General features: G+C 47.6%; 2 protein-coding genes across 8 annotated transcripts in view; one reads left to right on the top strand and one right to left on the bottom strand.

Moving 5' to 3' along the window:
• The first annotated feature begins 2,412 nt into the window (after positions 1-2,412).
• Positions 2,413-7,654, top strand: NOBOX (NOBOX oogenesis homeobox). Of its 4 annotated transcripts, XM_073899326.1 has the most exons (9): positions 2,498-2,547; positions 2,964-3,088; positions 3,431-3,976; positions 4,394-4,500; positions 4,847-4,959; positions 5,193-5,317; positions 5,561-5,792; positions 6,128-6,477; positions 7,135-7,654. In XM_073899326.1, exons 3-9 carry the CDS (start codon positions 3,652-3,654, stop codon positions 7,434-7,436), a joined length of 1,554 nt encoding a protein of 517 aa, XP_073755427.1. In that variant the 5' UTR covers positions 2,498-2,547; positions 2,964-3,088; positions 3,431-3,651; the 3' UTR covers positions 7,437-7,654. The 4 variants fall into 4 exon arrangements, with proteins under 4 accessions (XP_073755428.1, XP_073755427.1, XP_073755429.1 ...); XM_073899327.1 differs by lacking the exon at positions 2,964-3,088 and having other exon boundaries at positions 2,413-2,547; positions 3,701-3,976; XM_073899328.1 differs by having other exon boundaries at positions 2,964-3,976; positions 6,128-6,432.
• A 114-nt stretch (positions 7,655-7,768) lies between these two features.
• The window catches only part of ARHGEF5 (Rho guanine nucleotide exchange factor 5), a 34,768-nt gene continuing 21,555 nt past the window's right edge, over positions 7,769-20,981 (bottom strand). For 2 of the 4 annotated variants that reach the window (XM_073899322.1, XM_073899323.1), the window contains exon 15: positions 18,429-20,525. In XM_073899322.1, coding sequence (XP_073755423.1) covers positions 20,368-20,525 — 158 coding nt within the window. In that variant the 3' untranslated portion in view covers positions 18,429-20,367. The other 2 variants (XR_012380384.1, XR_012380385.1) reach the window with 2 other exon arrangements.

Genomic DNA, 20,981 nt, shown 5'->3' with positions numbered 1-20,981 from the left:
GCACTCCTAAAACAACGTTCTCGCCCTCCCTATAAAGAGTGGTCCTCCTCCCCTACCCCCTGCCCTTGCAGCTGACCTATGAGGGAGGACTTTTAACAGCCCGTATCATCAATACAACCCCCTCCCAAGGAAACACCTCAAGATGTTCTTCTAAGCCTCAAGAGGCCAAATTCACACAAAGCAGTGAAATCAAATTTTCATGTAAATAGACAAACAGTATGTCATTTGGGGGAAAAAAAAAAAAAGCCACACAATGGCCAGCCGAGAATAGCAACAAAGAAAGGAAACTTAAATTTTTCTAATGTCATAGTCCAAGCCCAACAAATTCAACTATTTATGTGTTTAGAAAAATGCCAACATCTCCAATTCCCTAAAATGCAGAGCAGATGCTTTTATACAATTAGATCTTGAATCAATTAATTAAGTGTGCTGGCTTCTCCTTGCAGTAGACGCCTCAGTGAAGGTGAAAAGGTCATTCCCCCCCACACACAACCTCCCCCCACCACGTCCCCCATGCTCGTCCCCAGGATGATTTTAATTGACTTTGTTTTTTGAAAGGTCTAGGAGTGTCTCAAACTCTAACATGAATAAAAATCACCTGAGGGGCTTGTTACAATGGCTATTTCTGAGTCCGTCTCTAGACCTACCAATTTAAATTTCTGGGAATGGGGCCTGGGAGCCATATTTTGCACAAATTCCCTAAGAAATTCTGACCTAGGGGAAAGGTGGGAACACTCTTTGAGAAACAAGAGGTCAAAACAGAGTAAGACTGGAGAACTTTGGGCATGGGAAGCAGGTGAGCTGAGGTGGAGAGAAGGGGCCAGGATTTGGAAGGCTCCTGCCCTGTTAGGGAGCTTGGTCTTTCCCTCCTGGGCAGGCAGGGGCCACTGCAGGGTTTTAAGCAGGGCTGGGGCAAGGTCAGCTTTACATTTAACTTGCCTCCTCTTTTAATCTTTAGCTCATAGCTCATGTGTCATCCTCATCTTTCCCGCTCCCTCAATCCTAGGCCAGGAGAGATTCCTGTTCCTCTGGGCTCCTAAGAGCCTGTGCATACTCCTAACTCACCGCTGGCCACCCTGTATTGACATAGTCCATTTGCCTATAGAATTATTCTAGTCCCCTCTACACCAGTAAGCTTCTGCAGGCAAGGAATTGACTTGTGCACAGGGCCTGGCATACAGTAGGTGTCCTATGAATGTTTAATCAAGCCAATTATTGTGTTCCATTTACAACCATATCACCATCTGAGGGTCCTGGCAGAGAGCAACCTCACTGCCCCCGATGCCCTGCTCACAAGGCCCCCAGTGTTTCATTTCCAGCTGAGAAACTGGGCCCTCTTTCTAAACCTCTCATTTATCAGAGGATATTAGTCTTATAGGGGGCGGATTGAAACATCAGATTCCTGAAGTTCTGATCACACTGTCATGAAGTTGACTCGTTTATCTTTTTATGTTTCAAACAGAACTAAATCTCTGACAGCTCTCCCAAGTCCTCAAAGGAATGGAGGCACAAGAAAACGAAGATAGGTGATTACAGCAGGAAAGCACCTGCTGTCCAGACTCTTTTAAGTCTTAAAAGCAAAACACCTGGATTCTGTTCCGGACGCGCCCCCCCATCCCCACCCCACCCCACCCCACCCCACCCCACCCCACCCCACCCCACCCCCAGCTCCCAGCACCTGTTTCAGTCTGGCCCGTGCTTTCCACTCAGAGTCAGACACGGACCTAAGGAGGCGGCAATGAGAATTTTAAATTCTGTAAGACTTTGTTTAAAGGCAAGAAACGTGCTATGAACCAGGAATGACAAACATCACCCCTGTGAGAGCTCCCTTAGGAGGCTCCCAGGCGTTCTCAGAGAATCAAACTGGGACCTCAAGTACGGAGAGGAATGCCCAGGCACCCTGGGCCCGCTATGGCTCCTGGCGGGGTACCCCGCGGCCCTGAGCGCCCCTTCCCCGCGCGTCCGCGCGCCCCGTCCTCGCGCAGCTTACCTGGCGGCGCCGGCTCCTTCAGCCTGCTCGCCCTGTCCCGCGGCCAGCTCTGGGCGCTCGGGACCTTCGAGTCGGGAGGCGTCTTGGGGGCTCCTTCAGCTTGAGGCCTGGAGAAGCTTCAGCGAGCCCAACGTGTGGGGCTCCCTTGATTCGTTGCTCCAGAGTGGCCTTCCCCCCGCTAGCACGGAAGGGCCGGTCCCCGGGGCGGAGGTGGGGGGCACGACTGTCGCCAGCCCTGGGAGGCCGGGCGGCCCCGCTCCCGGGAGCTGCGGCTGAGGGGAGGGGCGGCGGGCCGCACACCTGGGCCCGAGGGGGCGGGGCGGCCCCCAGGCCCGCGCGGCCCTGCAGCTGCCCCACGCGCTTCCCGCCCGGGTGGGCCTCGCCCTGGCGGCGGGGTGAGGGGCGCGGGCTCGGGCTCCCCAGGGCCCGGGAGGCCCCTGCACACCTGCCCGCCGGCGAGGCTTCATTAGGCCGCGCGAGGGCAGCCCCGCCGGTCTCGGCGGCTGCGTGAGCCCTGGCCATGGAACCCACCCAGGAGCGCTGCCCGGAACCGCGGGGTGAGCGTGGGGCGGGCTTGGGAGGCTGACGCCGGCGGGGCGGCCCCTGGCCACGCGGCCCGCGTCGGGTGACTTCGGGGTCGGGGTGGGCCGAGGGGCTGGCGGTGCCGCGGGGTGTGAGGGAGGCCCGGCACCGTGCGCCCTCCGTCCTTGAGGTTCCCGCCTCCCTGCACGCCGACCGGGGAGCCCCAGGACCCTTCTCCTCTGGGTTCCGACGCCCGTCCCCTTTCCTACCAAGGCCTAGCTCTCTGATATGTCACGGTCATTGAGCACCTACTACGTGCCAGGTTCACTAGGCTACAAGCTCGCCCAAATTGCCGGAAACCCAAAGTGTCCCCCGCCCGCTCTCCTTCCTCATACCACCAGCCAGCCTGTCGTCGTCCCTGCTCTGAGCAATAATGCCTCTGTCTGCGCAGGGACAAGATCCAGTCTTAGAAACAGCAGACTGTCAATCTCTCTCTCCCAGTGCACTCCCAGCTTCACCGTTTGTCCCTTAGAAATGCCTCAACAGATTCCTGATCCTTGACTCACATTCCTGGGGGTAAGTCTGGGGGAAAAAACCCAGACAACTCCCAGAAAGTAAGCACACCCCCCACCCCCGGAATTAGGACTGCTCTCCTACCAGCTATGTATGTGAGCTCAGGCCCCCTCATGGGTGCATATATCTGCTCACATTTTTCAAAGCAGTGGATTATCTAATTCGATGGTTACAATGGCCAAGCTCTAAGAACGGTAAACAGAATTATTACCCTCTTTGTCGAGTGGACAAATGAAAGCTTGAGGCCAAACGGGAAACTGGCGGCAGAGCAGGAAGCAGCAGTCCTCTAAGGCCAGGCTCTTCCTTCTCCCTGGGGCTGAGGTCAGTGGGTGCTGTTCCCCACAGGCCAGGAAGGTGGAGGCAAGCCCCTGGCTGCTGGGCCAGAGGAGGAACTGCTGCAGAGTCCAGCCCCCCACACTCGGGATGCCCCAAGTGAGGAACTGCCCCCCTCCCGCCAGGTCGCTGGGGAGAAGCCGCCATCAGAGGCCCCTGGAGAAGCAGCTGGGGCAGATACTGGGAGGGGGAGCCAGCCATCTGGCTCTGGGACTCTCCACAGAGACACAGTTATGGCCCCACCTAGACCCCAGCCTCCTGAGGAAGGCTGTTCCTTCCCAGTGAGAGAGGCAAAGCCAGGGAAGAGGTCTTACTCTCCAGCCTCCAGTAAGCAGAAAACGCCCAGTGTCGGGGGTCTGGCCTCCACATCATCTCCTGGTGTCATTAACTTGGCCCATGCCACACACAACCTAGTGCCTTGTGGGTCAGGCCGGGGGCCCTGCCATCTGGCCAACCTCCTCAGCACATTGGCTCAGAACAGCCAAAACACAGATCAGAAGAGGACCCCGGAAGTGACCTGCCAAGTTCGGAAAAAGACTCGGACCCTATACCGCTCAGGTGAGTCCCTGAAGGTGAGAGACAATCTAGGAGAGCTGGTGTCATCTCTGGGAAATGTGGGCTCAACAGAGAACACAGTAGCCCCAGGGGATTACAGTGTGGGTAATTTGTACATCCCCTTGTCCTGAATCCTCTCTTGACCTGTGGCAGGGCCACACCCTGTGACCCTCAATGGGTTGCCTCATCAGAAAGCGATGTTGGGACCAGGTTAGAAAGAGCAGGAAAGTAAACACCACACAGTTCCCTGCCACAAAGCCCAGGAGAGCAAGAGAAGGCTCCAGCCCAATGGGAAACTTAGTTGCAAGGCTCTGGGAAGACCCTTGGGTTGGGGACAATGGTCTTGTCTGGAAGGCATCTGTCTTTCTCCTCTGCTGCCACATCACTGTTTGTCCTCATGCAAGTTTCTTCTCCTTCCAGACCAGCTGGAGGAGCTAGAAAGGATCTTTCAAGAAGACCACTACCCAGACAGCGATAAGCGCCGGGAGATTGCCCAGACGGTGGGGGTCACTCCCCAACGAATCATGGTAAAGGGCGTTGGCCAACGGGTCTCAGGGTGGAGGAGAAACCACCAGCTGGAACTCTTGAGCACAGCAAGTGCTCAGCATCTCCCTTTAGGGGCCGAGGTTAGGTCTTAGATCTGGCTGTGTTCCTGCCTATTTCCATGTTGCTACCGCCTCAGATTAGAAGAGGAAAATACCTCAGAGCTATCTAGATGAATCTTGTCATAAAACTATTCTTGCAGAGAAAGGCGTCAGAAACCAAGTGGTAAAGTGACCTCCTAAAGTCATCCAGCTCATTGTGCAACAATCAGAGCCTGAGTCATAGTCTCAGCCGAGCTTCTGGAACTCTTCAAGGGTCTCTCCCCTACAGGTGTGGTTCCAGAATCGCCGGGCAAAGTGGCGAAAAGTGGAGAAGCTGAATGGGAAGGAGAACAAGGGCAGTCCTGCAGGCCCTGCCCCTACCCCTGCCAGCAGTCAGTGCAGGTAGAACTTCTCCTCCTGGATCTCATCCCCATAAGTAGGAGGTGGGCTCTAAGCTGGGCTCCTAGGATCTAGAAGGAGAGAGTGTTGGAAAGTTGGCCATGAGGGCTGGAATTCTTGGCTGATACTTAGACTTTGGATGGAGGAGGTCGGGAAGTTGCCAGGGTCTTGCAGGAAGGCAGTGTTTGGGACTCTGGTGTCCCTTTCCCTGCACTGAAGCCCTGGTCTAAATCTAGGGACACTAGGGCTACAGTCTTCACTCTGCCTGCCTCCAGCTCGGCAACTGAGCTGCCACCTTCTGTGTCCCTGGCCCCAGAGCCTGGCACCTTCCCTCAGGAGCCCCCTCTGGATACTCTTACAGGTAAGCTGACCATCTTCTGAGGGTTATGTGTGTGGGGGTAGGGGGGGTGGGGTGGGGAATGGCAGCTGGAAAGACAGAGTCCTTTCTAGATAGATGGGAAGGTGGGCCAGTGATCTCTAGGGTTTTGGTCCAGTGGGGCCTATTCAAGGGGAACTGGGCATGGCACACTTCTAACCATCCATAATCCCAAATCTGCCTCCCCATTTTCTTAGCTTTGTAAGCCTCTTTGACTTTGGTTCCTAGAGCCCCCCATGCTGCTGACCTCTGACCAGACTCTGGCCCCAACCGAACAGAGTGAGAATACTCAAAGGGTGGCAGTGACCCCGCCACTCTTCAGCCCCCCACCTGTTCGAAGAGTCGACCTTCCTTTTCCCCTGGGCCCTGTCCTTACCCCCCAAACGATGCCTCTGCTGCTGGATACTCCTGTCAGTGACAACAGTCACAAAGATGGCCCCTGTGGGTCCTGGGGGACAAGGTATGGAGCCTGATGGGGTGGTCACCTGAGTTATCTTGGGAGGGTGTAGAAGGAGAAAAGATAGATCTAGCGGGGTGGTGGGGGGGTTAGCTGAGAGAAGCAAGGAGTCCTAATTGTGATGAGGATTAAAAGTTTACGTAGATTTGAGGTGGGAAAGGTCTAGACTATCCCAGCAAAAAAGTAGGAAAGAAGGTGAGAAGCCAGGAACAGAAAGAGAAAGAAGGCGAAGAGGCAAGTCTGGGGTCATGGAGATATGGGTAGGGACTCACCTACTGTGTGGTCACAGGGAGGAAGCTACCCCTGAGCCTCACAAAATACTCCTTTGTCCCCCACAGTGTCACCCCACCATCCACCTGTTCATACCTGGAAGAACTGGAAGCCCAGGATTACCAGCAGAGCCCCCAGCCAGGGCCATTCCCATTCTCCCAGGCTCCGCAGAGCCAGCTGTACCAACCACCTCAGCCCCAGTCTTCCTACCTGCACGCCTTCCCCTTCCCCACACCCCACTCCCTGATGCCTCCGCTGCCGGATGACTCCCTCTTCACATCACCTTACGGCCCCAGTGCGGGTCCCTCTCAGGGCTACTTCTCCGGCCCCCCATCAGGGCAGATGGTGCTGCAGCCACCTGCTGGGAACGTGGGTGAGTTGGGGCTGGACAAGAAGGTGCCCATTGTGACCCAGGAAGGTGAGAAGGGGCAGGGAGCCTCCCTGGCTGAATGGCAGGCGGTGAGCGCATCCCCTCTCCGTGGCCCTGGTTGGCTTTACGAAGCTCTTTGGGTCTCTTTGGGGAGCTGCAGAGCAGAGTTACAAAAACTGGAGTTTTAAGTCCAGCCCAGCCGCTCCCAGCTTTGCTGAGTCTCAGTTTCCCCGGACTCTAAAATGGGAATAGTATTCCTCTAGCAGGGAGGGACTTGCTGAGGGTTAGAAAAAATAGGGAGAAACAGTATGAGGGAAATACACAGAGTAAATGGCAGCTGACCTGAGCATTCTGACAGGCCACCCGGACCTCTGAAATCTGGGCGCAACCATCACAGTAAGATTAAATTCCATTAGAAGCAAGGAAAGATGTGTACCGTCCATTCCGAGTCTCCCTGCTGCCCACGAGAGGGGGCACTGGCCTGACCCACAGGCCCCTCTGAGTCGATGCTACCAAACCACAGAACCTCGAGTCAGGAGCACACCCGGTCCTGTGGGGGAGCTCCTGGTGCTAGTACTTCACCCGCACTGGGTTCCTAAGCTGTGTTTCTGTGGGAGGCGGCGGGGAGTCTGTCACAGAGTATGTTCAGCTCTGGTGGGTACCCTTAATCCTGTCTCATCTTTCCTGCACTCTTTGACTCCACAGGTCCGGCCCCTTGGAATGACCTCTGCTTGCCAGAACTGCCTTTCTCTGGTCCCTTCTGTCCACAAGCCCTGGGGCAGCCCCCCGGAGGTGATGGCTTCTTCCCGGATCTGTTTCCAGCCCCCTACGCTCCGGCTGTGAGCAGGCAGCCTTCACCAGGTGCCACCCAGCTGCCCGAAGCGGCCAGACCAGGAACGGGGCCCTTCCTTGGCAGGGCCCAAGAGGAGCAGCCTGCCACCTCTGTGGAGGAGCCCTCAGTGCCCCAGGAGGTCCGAGAGGAAGACAAGAACAGCTGTGGCCCCTAGTCGTGGTGCCAAGGAGTGGAAGGGTGGGTGGGAGAGGAGACAGCAGTGTTAGGAAGGACTGTGGACTCTATTGACTGGGGTGGAAGTCAGACGTTCCCCCCCGCTGTGGGCTCACCTTGCCGGACCTGATTTGAGAAGGATGAGGGCCGGCCCCACCCTTTCCTCCACACCCCTGTATGGCAGCCCTGAGAGAAAGAATGGTCCCTATGACTTCTGAATTCTTTGTAAGTTTATGTTTCCTTTCCTTGCCAGACAAATGAGCCAGTGTCTGTTGTAAGCAGTAAACGAGTTTACTCTTGGGTTTCTCTCAGTAATTATGTGTCTCCCCACTCACTAATTAAAAGCTGCATTTCTTTCACTGCCTTCCACCCAGCTGACCGGTTGTTGGATGCAGTGCTAGCTCTCCCGGGCAAGTTCTCCTTCTGGCATGATCTCGTGGAGCCTGGCATCCTCCATGGGCCCATCTCTCCTGCTGGGGGAGACATCAGGCATCTTGGGCCTTGTCTCTGGTCCTGGCATTAAATCATGTTCTATTTCCAAACTCAGGACTGAGCCTGAGCAAATCGGAGCCTGGACCTCTCTCTGGAATTCCCTGGAGGGATAGGATGACAAGAGACACTCAGGGATATTTTAGGTCAAGTCTTTAGCATTGTGAACCACAACTCATTCTTCTAAAGCTCTGGGTTTTTTTTAGGGGGGGGCGGAGAGGTGTAGGAATGAGGAGTGGGAGCACCAAGAAGAGAAGGTTCATGTATGTGTGTGTGTGTGTGTGTGTATAATATTTAGCACCCCACATCTGATGGCCCTACAGTGCCCAAATAGCTAGGATTTCAGGGCCATTGATTCAAACTACATCACTGCATTTGGTGAGTGTGTATGTCTGTACCATTCTGGACCTCCAAATGCTATGATTATGGAAAAACACTTTTTTCCCCCCAAAATACTTGTATTAAGTAGTTGTTAACTTATGTTCGTCATAATAGTTCTAGAGTCATGACTCATAAGAACTAAAAATTTCGGCAAAATATTTGGAAATGGAGAAGAAACTTCTTGGGTACACAAGAACACCTATGTGTGCATCTCTAGGGTTTTATGGACAATGGTAGCTCTGCTCTGCTGTCCTAGTGGTTATCGCTTCCTGCCACTCGAGGATTGCAACAGGCAACAACAGCCTTAATTTAGGGATTAGAATGTGTACATTGAAATATGAAAGGACTTGTGTTACACATATCTGGGTCTTTTAAAGTATACATTTCACAAATTTCTTTTAACATTCTGTCCCATAAGGTCATGGCATGAGCAGCCTAAAAGCAGACATTAAGGGGGAAAGATGGAGGGTTCTCACCGGTCAATCACATGCTACTGTTCCGCTCTTTCCAAAAGCCACCACAATGTTCTGTTGCTTTCCAAGCCCTGTGGGTGGCTGGGTATTTTCCCCACCAGCTCTTAATTGGTTCAGGCTCCTGCCACTCAGATTAGAAGCAAGGGAGTATGGAACAAATGCAACAGTGTTGACATCTAAAGCCAAGAACTGGAGGGAAATGGACTTCAAGATCTATGCCTGGGGTGCCTGGGTGGCTCAGTCGGTTAAGCATCTGCCTTCAGCCCAGGTCATGATCCCAGGACCCTGGGATCGAGCCCTGTGTCAGGCTCCCTATTGGGAGCCTGCTTCTCCCTCTCCCTCTGCCCCTCCCCTCTGCTGGTGCGCTCGCTCTCTCTCTCGCTCTCTCTCTCTCTCTCTCTCAAATAGATCTTTAAAAAAAAAAAAAAGTCTATGCCTACCTGCAACACTTGGCTAAAAAGTGTTACATATTCTAATGGCGGACTAAAAATAAAATGAGAACTAAGAAATGATAGACCAGAGAAAATGGTGAAAAGTTATTAGAAGTGTAGAATCCTAGAAGAAAAAAACTGACAAGCTGACAAGTCCAACCTCCTGACAAACCCTGGAGTCTCCTCTATGCCACCACAGATGATCACTGAGTCTTGATTTTCCAGTTGCAGGTGACAGAGGTGGCGGGCTAACTCGCCTACACAAGCGGCCACAGAATTTCTGAAAGCTCTAATTATTATTGAGTTCTGTTCTTCTGCTAGGAAGAAGTCATTGTTGTTTAATTGATCTGAGTTTTGCTTTCCATGTGCTTACAAAGAATAAATCTATCGAAAAATATGAGGACCGTGTGTCATCCCTCTAAGCCTTGCCCTCCCGTGGCTTGCTCTCTAGGCTCCTTACCAGCTTGCATGCTTCTCTTCAGATGAAGAGGACCTTATGGATATTCCTTTTAAGAGGGTGCCAGAACTGAACCTGACTTTAATGCAGTCTGGCCCACTGCATTGTACAGTGTGACTGTCCCCTCCCTCAGAAAGGACACTCTTTTCTATTGTTGTCTGGAGAGGAATTGGATTTTTTTCCCCCCAGCCACTTGGTCCCCAAGGTCCCCATTCTTGGTCCCAAACTTATTGTCAGCTATGACCCCTACGTCATTTTAATAGAAACTGTTTTAAAATCATTCTCTCTTACTTTGTATTTGGAGAATTGATATTTTTGAATCTAAATAGACAAAAATATACATTGTTCAGTCTCATTTGGTTAATTGTAACCCATTATTGAGTTTGTTAAGATGATTTGGAATCCTGCTATACCTTGTTTGCAATTTTGCTCTCTGCAAATTTGATCAGTATGTTTTCTCGATTTAATAATCGTCATTAGTAAACAAGTAATTACAGAACATTTTGACATCCCTTCTTGAAAATACTCCCTTAATGAGCACATTTTTGGGCTGAAAGTTAAACTGGCTAAAAATCCTCAACTATACTATCATCCAGGGCCATCCTCTGTTATCTCCAGGATTTTGAAAACACATTTTGGGAAAAAACTGTGCTGTATGGCTCACTAAAATCAAAACATATTCTCTTCATAGCACTCTAATGATTTGATATTCTTGTAAACCTAACAACATAGTAAATAAGATTAGTTTGGCATGGCTTATCTTAGGAGACACTGATTGTCTTTCACGATTATTTTTTATCTAACATCTTTCAATAGTCTCTTCTAGAAATTTATGACAATTACACATTAAATTTATTCTTCTTTGGCTTCTACAAATCATGGCTTTAAAAATTAGGATAATTGCCTCTATTAAATCCTCGAGATCCTCTCCTGTTCTACTCCAGAAAAAAAATCTAGAATTATTTAAATCGGCTAGAAGACTGTGTTTGGGTTTTAAGATCGTCTTATGTTTTTGGTCCAAGTTTTTAAATTTCTAGAATATCATTCTTTCTGGAGAAGACCAGCTACAATAAGAGTCAAGTGCTTCTGCTTTCTCTGCATTACATGTTGACGTTATAACATCTGCCTCAAGGAGTATGTTTGTCCTCTCCCTGTTCCTCCTGTTCCCAGTTTGGTTTATTGTCATCATGGCTAATGTTATTGCTAGTAGTGGACTTTCGCATGTTTTGCAGCATGGAACTGCTTCTGGGCTTCACACTTAGAGAGATTATCCTTGGAATTCCAGAATGTCTGCCTTTTAATATTTACGTCTTTTCAGTCCTTTTAAAATCTGAACTTGTAGCCACTCCGTTACCTTTTGCAGGACTTCTTTCGTTCATTATAATTGTGATCACATCTGTAGAAACATATTTTTCATAGTTCCACATCCGTCTGAGCCATCCTCATCTGGAAGGATATGGTGCCTCTTACAGTTAGCCCTGGCTTTTGTTTTGGTTTTGGCTGGAATGCAGGAGAAAGTGTGCATTCTGGAGAGCCAAGGTCAGGTTCTCCTCTCCTTAGATCAAGGGGCCGGCCGAATCTCAGCATTCCTCCTACCTCGCCTCCCCCCATGGCACCCTTGTCCTCCTGACATCATCATTCCGCCCCCCCCCCCCGCCCCCCGCCGCCGCGCAGCAACCTCAGGGCTTTGCACTGGGCCAGAGCACAATCCTTCCTTGAAGACTCCAGGAAAAAGCCTATCCTTCCAATTTAAGCCGTCACTATCACAAAATTTCCACTAGATGGCAATCTACCACCAGTCTTCTGGTTGTTTATAGTCAGAAAGCCCATGCTAATTTTTTCTCCAAAATACTCTAGAGCCACTAATATCAGGTTCAAAGATATTAATGTCATTTGGGTTGCAGCTTGGTTTGCCAGATAAAATATTAGCTGTCCAGTTAAATTTCAATTGCAGACCAACAACAAATAATTTTTTAGTGTCAGTATGCTTCCCGCAATATTTGGGTGTTTTGTATTTTTATTTGCTAAATTTGGCAGCCCTAGTTGTAGCGCTTTGCTAAGGACATCTATGTCCATGAGAGCTTCACAGTTCAAAGTCTGTCCAGGAGACCTCCCGCTCTCTACTCAGCATTCTTGCGTCTCAGGCTCCTGAGCAGTCCTGGGTTCACTGTAGGAACCCGGTTCATTTAGCAGCCCCCTCCCGCCCGCCATTATAACTCTCCAAACAGGCTCCACATGGGTCTAAAAGCACTGTAAAATCTCTTGGAGTCCTATTATTTTCTGTTCCTGTTAGCTAATTTTTTCCTATTATTTGTATATTTCTGAGATAGTGCATTAGAATTTATTTTTGACTGTTATATTTTAACATCATTTGCATAAGAAGAGTACATAAAAATCAGCTGAAAAAGACAATTTGGCTTTCGATGATTCCACTCCAAGTCTTAAATGGTCTTGACTAATTAAGAATAAGTCTGACTGTTGAATCACAGATCTGTACTTCTGAAACAAATAATGCAATATATGTTAAGAAAAAAAAGAAGAAGAAGATAGGAGGGGAAGAATGAAGGGGAGTAAGTCGGAGGGGGAGACGAACCATGAGAGACGACGGACTCCGAAAAACAAACTGAGCGTTCTAGAGGGGAGGGGGGTGAGAGATGGGTTAGCCTGGTGATGGGTATTAAAGAGGGCACGTTCTGTGTGGAGCACTGGGTGTTATGCACAAACAATGAATCATGGAACACTACATCAAAAACTAATGATGTCATGTATGGTGATTAACATAACAATAAAAAATGGGATTACAAAATAAAAAAAAGAAGAAGTCCGATTTCCTGGAAATGAAACATCTTCACCCACCTCGAAGGGGTGTTCTTTTAGTACAGACAGACAGTCTGGGAGATTTAGGGTTCTTACTTTTGTGTTTAGTTTATACTGTTCTTTCAGAAATACCCTCTTATTTGAGTTTCATAACAAAGTCCTGAGAAATAAAGGCAGGGACATCTATTCTGTCATTCAGTGGGGTTTACAAGCACCTACAGTACTGGGTGAGCACAAAAGGTAAATGAAATGTCTTCCCGACTTTCAGAAACAGACACTCTTACTGGGGAGGACCATTACAATGCAGGAGGACAGAGCTGTGCAGGGCTGTCCATAAGGACAAAGCTCGATGGAATCCACAAGAGGAAGCAGCCATGTTTGCTGGGGCTGAGAAAGCTTCAGAGTCCAAGGCCTTAACTCCTGAAGGAAGAGTAGAATTTGGGTAAGCAGAGAAGGCAGGAAGGGGGATGTTGGGCAGAAGTATAGTGAGTATAAGGCCAGCGAGATTGGGAGTTCAGAGAGGCTGGGTGTGCGTGTAGGAGTGGCCAACAGGGGGCGGTGGTGGAGGAGGAGGCCGGTAAGGAGGAGTGGGAAAAGCTGCAAGTACGACGCTAAGACCTCGGGGCTGTGTTCTTTGGTCAGTTAGAGGCAACCACAGTTGTACCTCATCGGCATGACTTGCCCAGATTTGTGTTTTAGAAAGACGAATGGAGAACAGGATCAGAGGGCTCAGAGAGGAGATGCAGGGAAACCAGACAAGGCCAATTGAGTTAATCCAAGTGAGGGGCGAGAGCTGAGAGTAGGTCGCGTGGAGACAGGAGAGGGTCCGATCGGAGAGATGTTTAAGAGCCAGAATCAGTGTGATATGATGGGCAACTCATTAAAAGGAATCAGAGCAAAAAGGAAGAGGACAGAGACCTTTTCAACTAAGGAATGTTGTCAGGTGAGAAAGGAAATAACGCGCCAGGAGCCAAGCTGGGGACAGGGAGACTGCTGTGTTTGGGGGAGCTGTGGTGGAAGCGCCTGTGTGTATCTGGGTGGATGTGTCTGAGGAGAAAAATATGGACCCAGGGTCTGTGACAGAGACAGGAACTAAAGGGCCTATGGCAACTACAGGACCTTTTCAGCATAGAAAATGCTAGCTGAGGTCCAGACACCACACAAAATGGCACAGCACGAAGCATGGGAGAAAGTGGTCTTAGGGTGGACTCATGGAAACAACGAAGAAGAGCAGGAGAATGGGGCAGAAGAAAAGGTGGCATTGAGGAAGATAAGGAATGGCCTAAAAGTGGGGGTGGGAAGATCTGGAAGAGGTGTTGAATGGGCAAAGATCAAAAGCCCAACTGGGTCAGTAGGTCTAGAAAGGAGGTAGGAAAAATAATTGTGCACAATATATATAATTATCCCAATTCACAGAGGACACCGAGGTTTAAGTGATTTTCTAAGAATACCGCAACCAAGTCTAGAGAGAACTCTTAGGTTATTTAGTTTCCACTTCACTAAATGCAAGTAAGAGTCTTGCTTTCTGAATGCCAACATATCGTGTAAAAAATTGACAGAGCCTTCATGGGTAAAAAGCTATTAATGATAGATAACTCTGTGTGTTTGTACACTTTACAAGATCACATGAGGAATTGAAAGAGCTTACTTACTTTGCCCAGAAACTGGTCCTCAGACAAAATACTAATGATGATGGTAACCATTTATTGAGCACTTACTGTGTACCTAGCTCTCTAATGGGGAATTTCATTTCACAAGGATCTTGGAAGCTATTACTCATTCGACAGGTGAAAATCTGAGGCTTAGACAGGTTTAAATATTTGCCCAAAGTTGCAAAAGAAATACATTTTGGACAGGATGTAAACCTATGTCAGGGGGCGCCAGCTTCAAGAAGCGATGTATTTTGATCATTTTAGAGGGAGACACAAAGGAAGTCAGAAGGTGGGGAGAGCACAATCCAACAATGTGTGTAACCTGGATTAGATTTAGAATCAGATCCTTCCATAGATCCGAAGTCTGCATTTAAATGATGTAAAGATTCAGAAGTGTTTAGTTTGATTTGAGAGCCCTGCAGGGAGAGGTGGGAGAAGAGCCGCAGTTGAAAGCAAACAGGAAGCCGCATCTTCCCAAACTGGAAAGGGCGCTGGAATGTGTGGACAGAGCAGGCAGAGAGCGAAGTGAAGGGCGTGTAAGGGGCAGAGTGTGGGGGTACCGTGGGAGCTGGATGCCAGGTTGTATCTGGCTCTGATAAGCCTTATTATGTGGCAGACACTGTCAAATTTAAGATTGTCATACCACATTCCTCCAGGAAGTTCGCAGTCAAAAGTTTGGGAGTAGAAAGACCAGCGGGAAAGTCACTCCAGCGTCCAGGAATTTGGCGTCGAGACTAAAACAGTGGCAGGGGAACAAGAAGGAAACAGTGTGAGTGATGCTATGAATCAATTAACGGAATTTGACTGTGTGGGCAGGGAGGAGAGAATGTCAAGTTGACTCCGGGTCTTAGCGCCCAGGCATCTAGGAGTGTGACTGACAAGATACAAAAGTCCAGAGGAGCTGGTTCCTCCCTCCACATTGTAGCCTCTGCGTCTTCGTTTGTAGCTTTCACATTTTACTTGTCTCTCAGTCTCATTACTCTGGTCAAGTTGCCTCAAGTACATTCCCCTGCCACGGTTTTATTATCTGAGAATGGAATTCCCACCCACAGAGATCCCATGGTCCTTTCTCGTACACTTTCACCCGATTGCAGCTTATGTCATCCCTTTCATCAACTTCTATCCAGTGCATCCTTCTCTCCGGCTTGGCACCCTTGTCCCAAGCCATATTCCTGCAGCTTGCCAGGACTGCAATCTGTTTTTAGGGACCCATTGAGAACTTCCAACAATAATAAGCATCTTATGTTTCCAAGCATTCCTATTTGTCCACTTGTTTATTTCCCCTTCTTGCTCATTATTCAGTTTGACTTTTCTATTAATTCCTTTAACTCCTAATTGAACTGGTGAAATCAGGTACATTTTCACACCCAGTGAATAAAAAAAATGTCCCCAGCACCAATTTAAAGGACCAATGTTTTTAAAAAAATATTTTAGATATTCATTTTTCTTGATTTTCAACTGGAAAATTCCATCTTTTCCCCGTTTGTTAATGCCAGTTTTATTTTATTTCAAGGAGAAAGCCCATGAATTTCTATATGAATTTCATCTTTTAGTAAAGATCCTCTTGTGTCCTCTCCTACCCTAAACAGCCACCTCTTTACACACACACACACACACACACACACACACACACACACGCATGCATGTGTGCATGTGCGCTCCTGAAACCCTTCATTTCTTCAAAGCCCTGCTGTGCTAGGATGATAAACAGTTATGAAAACCACACCTTATCTATGTTACAGTCTGTTGCCTGGCCCAGCTCAGTTCCATCACCAAATCTGGCTACTAACGATTCCACAAGTCTGAGCACCACCTCCTCCTCCTGTCCCCAAAATAATCTGCCCACACATACTCTGTTTACTCAATCCTTGCATTTTATGGCAAGTCACCTTCAACCTTTTGTAAGGAGCACAAGCTCAACAGATATTTGCTTAAATCCTAGAGATGAACCCTGGGCTGTGCTGATCCACAGTCGGTAACTGGCTGTGCGATAGCAGGCAAATCATCTCCCCTCTGCAGGCTCCAATGAGACAAGTAAGGGTGTGAGACACAAAGATCTTTAGGGTTCTTTTGACTCCAACAATGGATAAGTCTCTCATCCTCACCACAAATCGATCTCAGTAAGAAAACCCTCTAGAAGTGGCTGGAAGAGTCCCATCCAAGGGTCCCTCCTTCCTCTGCCTTCCGCATTTTCCTTTCTCTCCCTTGGACTGTCTACTTCTCTGATGGTGAAAGTCTCTTGCTGACCTCGTGGACTCTACCAGAGTAACTCATGGTCTGTTGCTCACAGCCACCCTTTCCAGAGGAGTATGAACTTTCTCCCTGGTGTTTGGGAGCCCCCTGGTCTGTGAGCAGACTTAGAACCTCTGGAATGAAGTGGAATAAAGTGACTCGGCTCCCACTCTCCTTCTGAATTTCCATCTGCATTGTTCAGAGATAATTGCCCTCTGAGAGGCCTGGTTAAACTGCCAGGAAAATATTTATCTGCTCACTGGTGCTCCTGGGGAACTCTGTGGGCCAGACTCAGGCCCCTCCCTGTAGCAGGCTCTGCCCTCAGGCCCATGACTCATCCTCCAAGCAGCAGGGATCAGTAGTCACTCCCTTGGAGCTCCTTCACCAGCTTGGAAAACGTTTATAGCACACACCAACCCAGCTCCTTTCCTCCACACATTCCCTGTTCACAGGCCACCCAGAAAGAATAAACACCCTCATCCACTCACCTGCATTCCCCAGTCTTCTTTGTGCCTGGAGCCTCGTTTTTGCAATCCTCCCGGGGAATTCAGCAGAATGAATGGATGCTTTTGCCTCACCCTCTTCTGAGGAATAGGCTAGAGAAATGCCCACTCCGTAATTGCCATTTAAAATGGGAGGGTTGGAGGAAGTGGGTCAAAAACTTTTAAGTACAGAGAATGTTCTCAGCACATTTGAATCATGACTTGAGTTTGGCATCGGTTCCTCTTTAGCTCATTTGCCTGTAACCTTTGGCCTCTCTGCACACGTGATTTCAGAGTTTAAAGATTACATTAAACAACAGCTTTGGAGTTGCTGTAATCATGTAGCTACCGAGTCATGTTTACAGCAAATGCAGCTCTAGGGTCACTGAGTCTGTTAGTGATAGAACCAAATCACCACCACCAAAACACATTAATACAGGGGTTTGAAAAACCACATACAAACATGCACACAAGTCTTAACGATGTGTCTTAGGGTGGGTGGGTGAGAAACAGGTGTGTCTGTAAAGGGCCACTATACCAAAATACTGGATTTCTAATTTAACTTCCTTAACCAGAAGAGGCCACGATAAGGGGAGTAGCACTTAATACTTAAAAGCATACAGTCTACTATGGGTAGAGCAACGTGAGATCCCAAAGAAAACCGGGCTCATGTCAAGGGGATAAATATATGTATGAAAGAAGGGGAGCCAGAGAGTATAATTTCCTTTAGATTTTTCAAAGGCTTTTAAACAACTCCTAGTCCAAAGACTAAAAAAAAAAAAAAAAAAAATTTTTTTTAAATCAGTCATTATGGGACCAAAAGTCATTTTGCTTTGAATCATGGATGTAGTAGTTGTTTAAGAGATAGAAAGAAAACAAAATTGGGGGAAATAACTACATCTCAAACCGTGAGCCTTCCAGATATTAACATGTAGGCTGATATTACTAAAATCATTATAAATGACCATGACAGAGCAAATGGCACACAATAAAAATCTTAAGATCATAGTTAACTGTAAGTGAAAAGTTGATAGTGAAAATAAACTTTAAGGAAGAGCTAAGCTGTGTTACTGGTAAAAGTGACAGATGGAAATTCAATGTGGTCAAGGGCACGAAGGAAATAATTCAGCATAAATCTATGGGATGCTAAGCTCCAAGCGTGTTACAATTCAGAAAGGGACCATAAAGAACTACTGTTGATCTCTCCTGAAGACACTACCCTTGGGCATGGTCTTGCTTAAAAAAAAAAAAAAAACCACCCCCGAACCAAAACACTGTATATTCATACATGCCTCAAATGCCATTCTGTCCAAAACGTGTTGGTAAATGGTTGTTTTCACAATCTCTTATAAGAAATTGCTGTTTCTAAGACAGTGATGCCAATCAGAATTAAAGAATAAGTTGAGTTAAATTCAGAAATCCAAAGAAAGAAGAAACAATTAAGTAGAACTGTACCCGGTTCTCTAAAACCCAAAGTATAGGAAATTTAGAAATTCAACTGAGTAGAGATGACTCATATCTAAGTTCTTGTTTGTTTCATTTTTGTTTTTAAAACCAAGGATCTAAAGACAGGGAGAAGCCAATTGTCTTTTAATTTCCTGGATTAGGGGGAAGAGTAACCCAATGAAATGAATACATATTAAATATCTAAAGACAGTTTCCGTCTTACAGATGTCAGCTTCAAAGGCACTCAGAAAGCCTTAGCAACTTCACACAAAGAAACAGTCATTCAACCAAAAAAAGTTATTTGCCTGTGTATCATTCAGAAGTTTTCATTTTACCTCTTTGGGAAAATAAGGGAGAATTTGCCTATAAAATATAAGGTTGGATATAGCTCTGTTTGAGCCATATGGCCAGTATTCAAATGCTGGTTTGAACAAATAATTTGGATTATATTAATTATTATTGCTATTAAGGAGCACCACTTGTTAGTTTACATACAATATATACATATATATTAATAACAAAAAGCTGGCTTTATGAAAATAGTGACTACTTCAACTGAACTTCTCTAAAACCATCCCCATTTTAGATTTTTTAGTAGTGTTAACTTGTTTAGGATAAATGAATATTAGTCCCATCCCAGTTACTATAGTGATAACTTTTCTAAAAATTAAGCAAGCTAACTTACATTTTAGGATGAACAGAAAACAAAATGTGTTATCAAATGTGATACTATCGTGTGGTATCATCAAGTGGGTATAGGACAAAGTTTATCGTATTATTCTTACCTTTGCACAAAGCTGCAATGCAATTCTACTTCTGAGCTTCCTAAAAATGAAACAGAGCAGTAGAATGTCCAGGGAAGGACTATAATGATCCAGCTTAAAAGATGACTATACTATTGTATTGAGGGCTCTATATGAGAATTAACATAGAGTGACGCTCCTCAACTGAGAAAGGCAATCCAGTAGGAGATAGAGAATCTTATTTGGCAGTTGGATAGGACTGGTCCAGTCCTGTCTTTTACATTTAAGGAAACTGAGACATGGACAGGCTGAATCATGGCAGTGCAGTAAGTGGAGGTGGTCTCTTGACTTGGGTCTCTAGGACTCTTCCATTATACATGCTGCTTTTCACAAAGAGGATGAAATAGCTGGGAAGATACCTTCACCATAATTCAAGTCAAAATATGAAATCGTGAATGCTCTGAGTAGGATTTCCAAATCCATTCCAACTAACCTATGCCTTAACTTATGAGTTCAATAAAAAAGGTTTGAATGGGATTTTCATCACTCATCAATTCCTTCTAAGTCCTTATACAACATCTGAGGCCAAAACAAACAGAAAAACGGCCCAAACTCTTGGAAGTCATAAAGCAAGAGTTGGCATCTGCCATGACCTAGGTACCGTCTTGGTCTTTCGTGGCACCTAAATCAAATGGCCTGGAATCCTCATGGGATTCCATGTTCTGTACCTTGTTCAGCGCTCAGGAGTCTGAGAAGAAAACACTCAGAGAAGTGCCAAATTTATTAGAGTGAGAGTACTACCCTCACATTGCCACCAACACAGATCCCAGAGATGCATTCCCTGACCCCACACCAATAATTATGGAAAATCTCTCAAGTTGGAAGATACCTTAGAGGTCACCTGGTTGACCCTCTCATCTGATGTGCTAATCTCCCTTAAACATCTCCCTCTAGTGGACTGAGGTCAAATTCCGTTTAACTTGTAGCCATGATGGAAACTTTGGTCAGCCCTGAATCTGCACCCGGGAAACAGAATATTTAAGTACTATACGGTAGTAGAGGTAAAGTTCCTTGGCTTAGGCCCCATTTGTCTGTTTTCTTATGAGAAAAGGTTCTCAGAATCCAGCGCAAAGTCCCTCAAAATCCCTCCACCAAGCACAAAGCACAGAAAGGAGGTTTGAGACTAGCGACTGGTAGCTTCATTTTGTCCTCGAGTTTTCAGAAGATCTACTTCTTGGTCCACAGAAGGCCTCTGTTGCAGGGTTCTGGGGCCAGCCCTTTCCAGGAATGTCTTGACCTTATGCTCAGGGAATTCCTCCCAGAAAATAGCTAGGTCTGCTGTTCCACCAGCTGTAGCTTGGCAGTCTTGACTCGGTGGGCTTCCTTCAGGTTCCGTGCACGGACCTCTGGGTTGGAAATGAACTCTACTTGCTGCACAGGGAACCAGCCTCGCTCCCCATCTGACAGCCGCATGCCCTCCAGCCAGCCTAGGAACACAGGGAGGGTGGGAAGAAGAATTACCTGGGACAGACCCATAATAACTCCACTTGGATCTCCTTCCCTAAAACTTTTCTGAATGGTAAGGCTGAAAGGACTGGAGAGGCCCCGGCATGGGAAATCCAGCCTCCCATTGTGTTTAGCCCTGGCTGTTCTAGGTCTGGCAAGGTCTACAGCTGCCTACTCCTGGGCCTTCTCCACTCTTATGGGCTGAACTGTGTTCCCACAAAATATATATTGAAGTTCTAACTGCAAGTGCCTCAGAATGTGACCTCATTTGGGAATAGGGTTCTTGCAGGTATAATTAGTAAAGTTAAGATGAGGTCATTCTTGAGAAAAGTGGGCCTTAATCCCATATGACTGGTATCCTTATAAGAAGAGTGAAATTTGAATACACACACACACACACACACACACACACACACACACACACACACACACACACA

Source organism: Callorhinus ursinus, unplaced genomic scaffold (assembly GCF_003265705.2).
Source record: "Callorhinus ursinus isolate GAN/ISIS: 27379988/994484 unplaced genomic scaffold, GSC_fseal_2.0 scaffold12, whole genome shotgun sequence".
In the NCBI taxonomy this organism is placed as follows: domain Eukaryota; kingdom Metazoa; phylum Chordata; class Mammalia; order Carnivora; family Otariidae; genus Callorhinus; species Callorhinus ursinus.
Note: the sequence above shows the minus strand (reverse complement) of the source record. Positions and strands in the feature narration are given on the sequence as shown.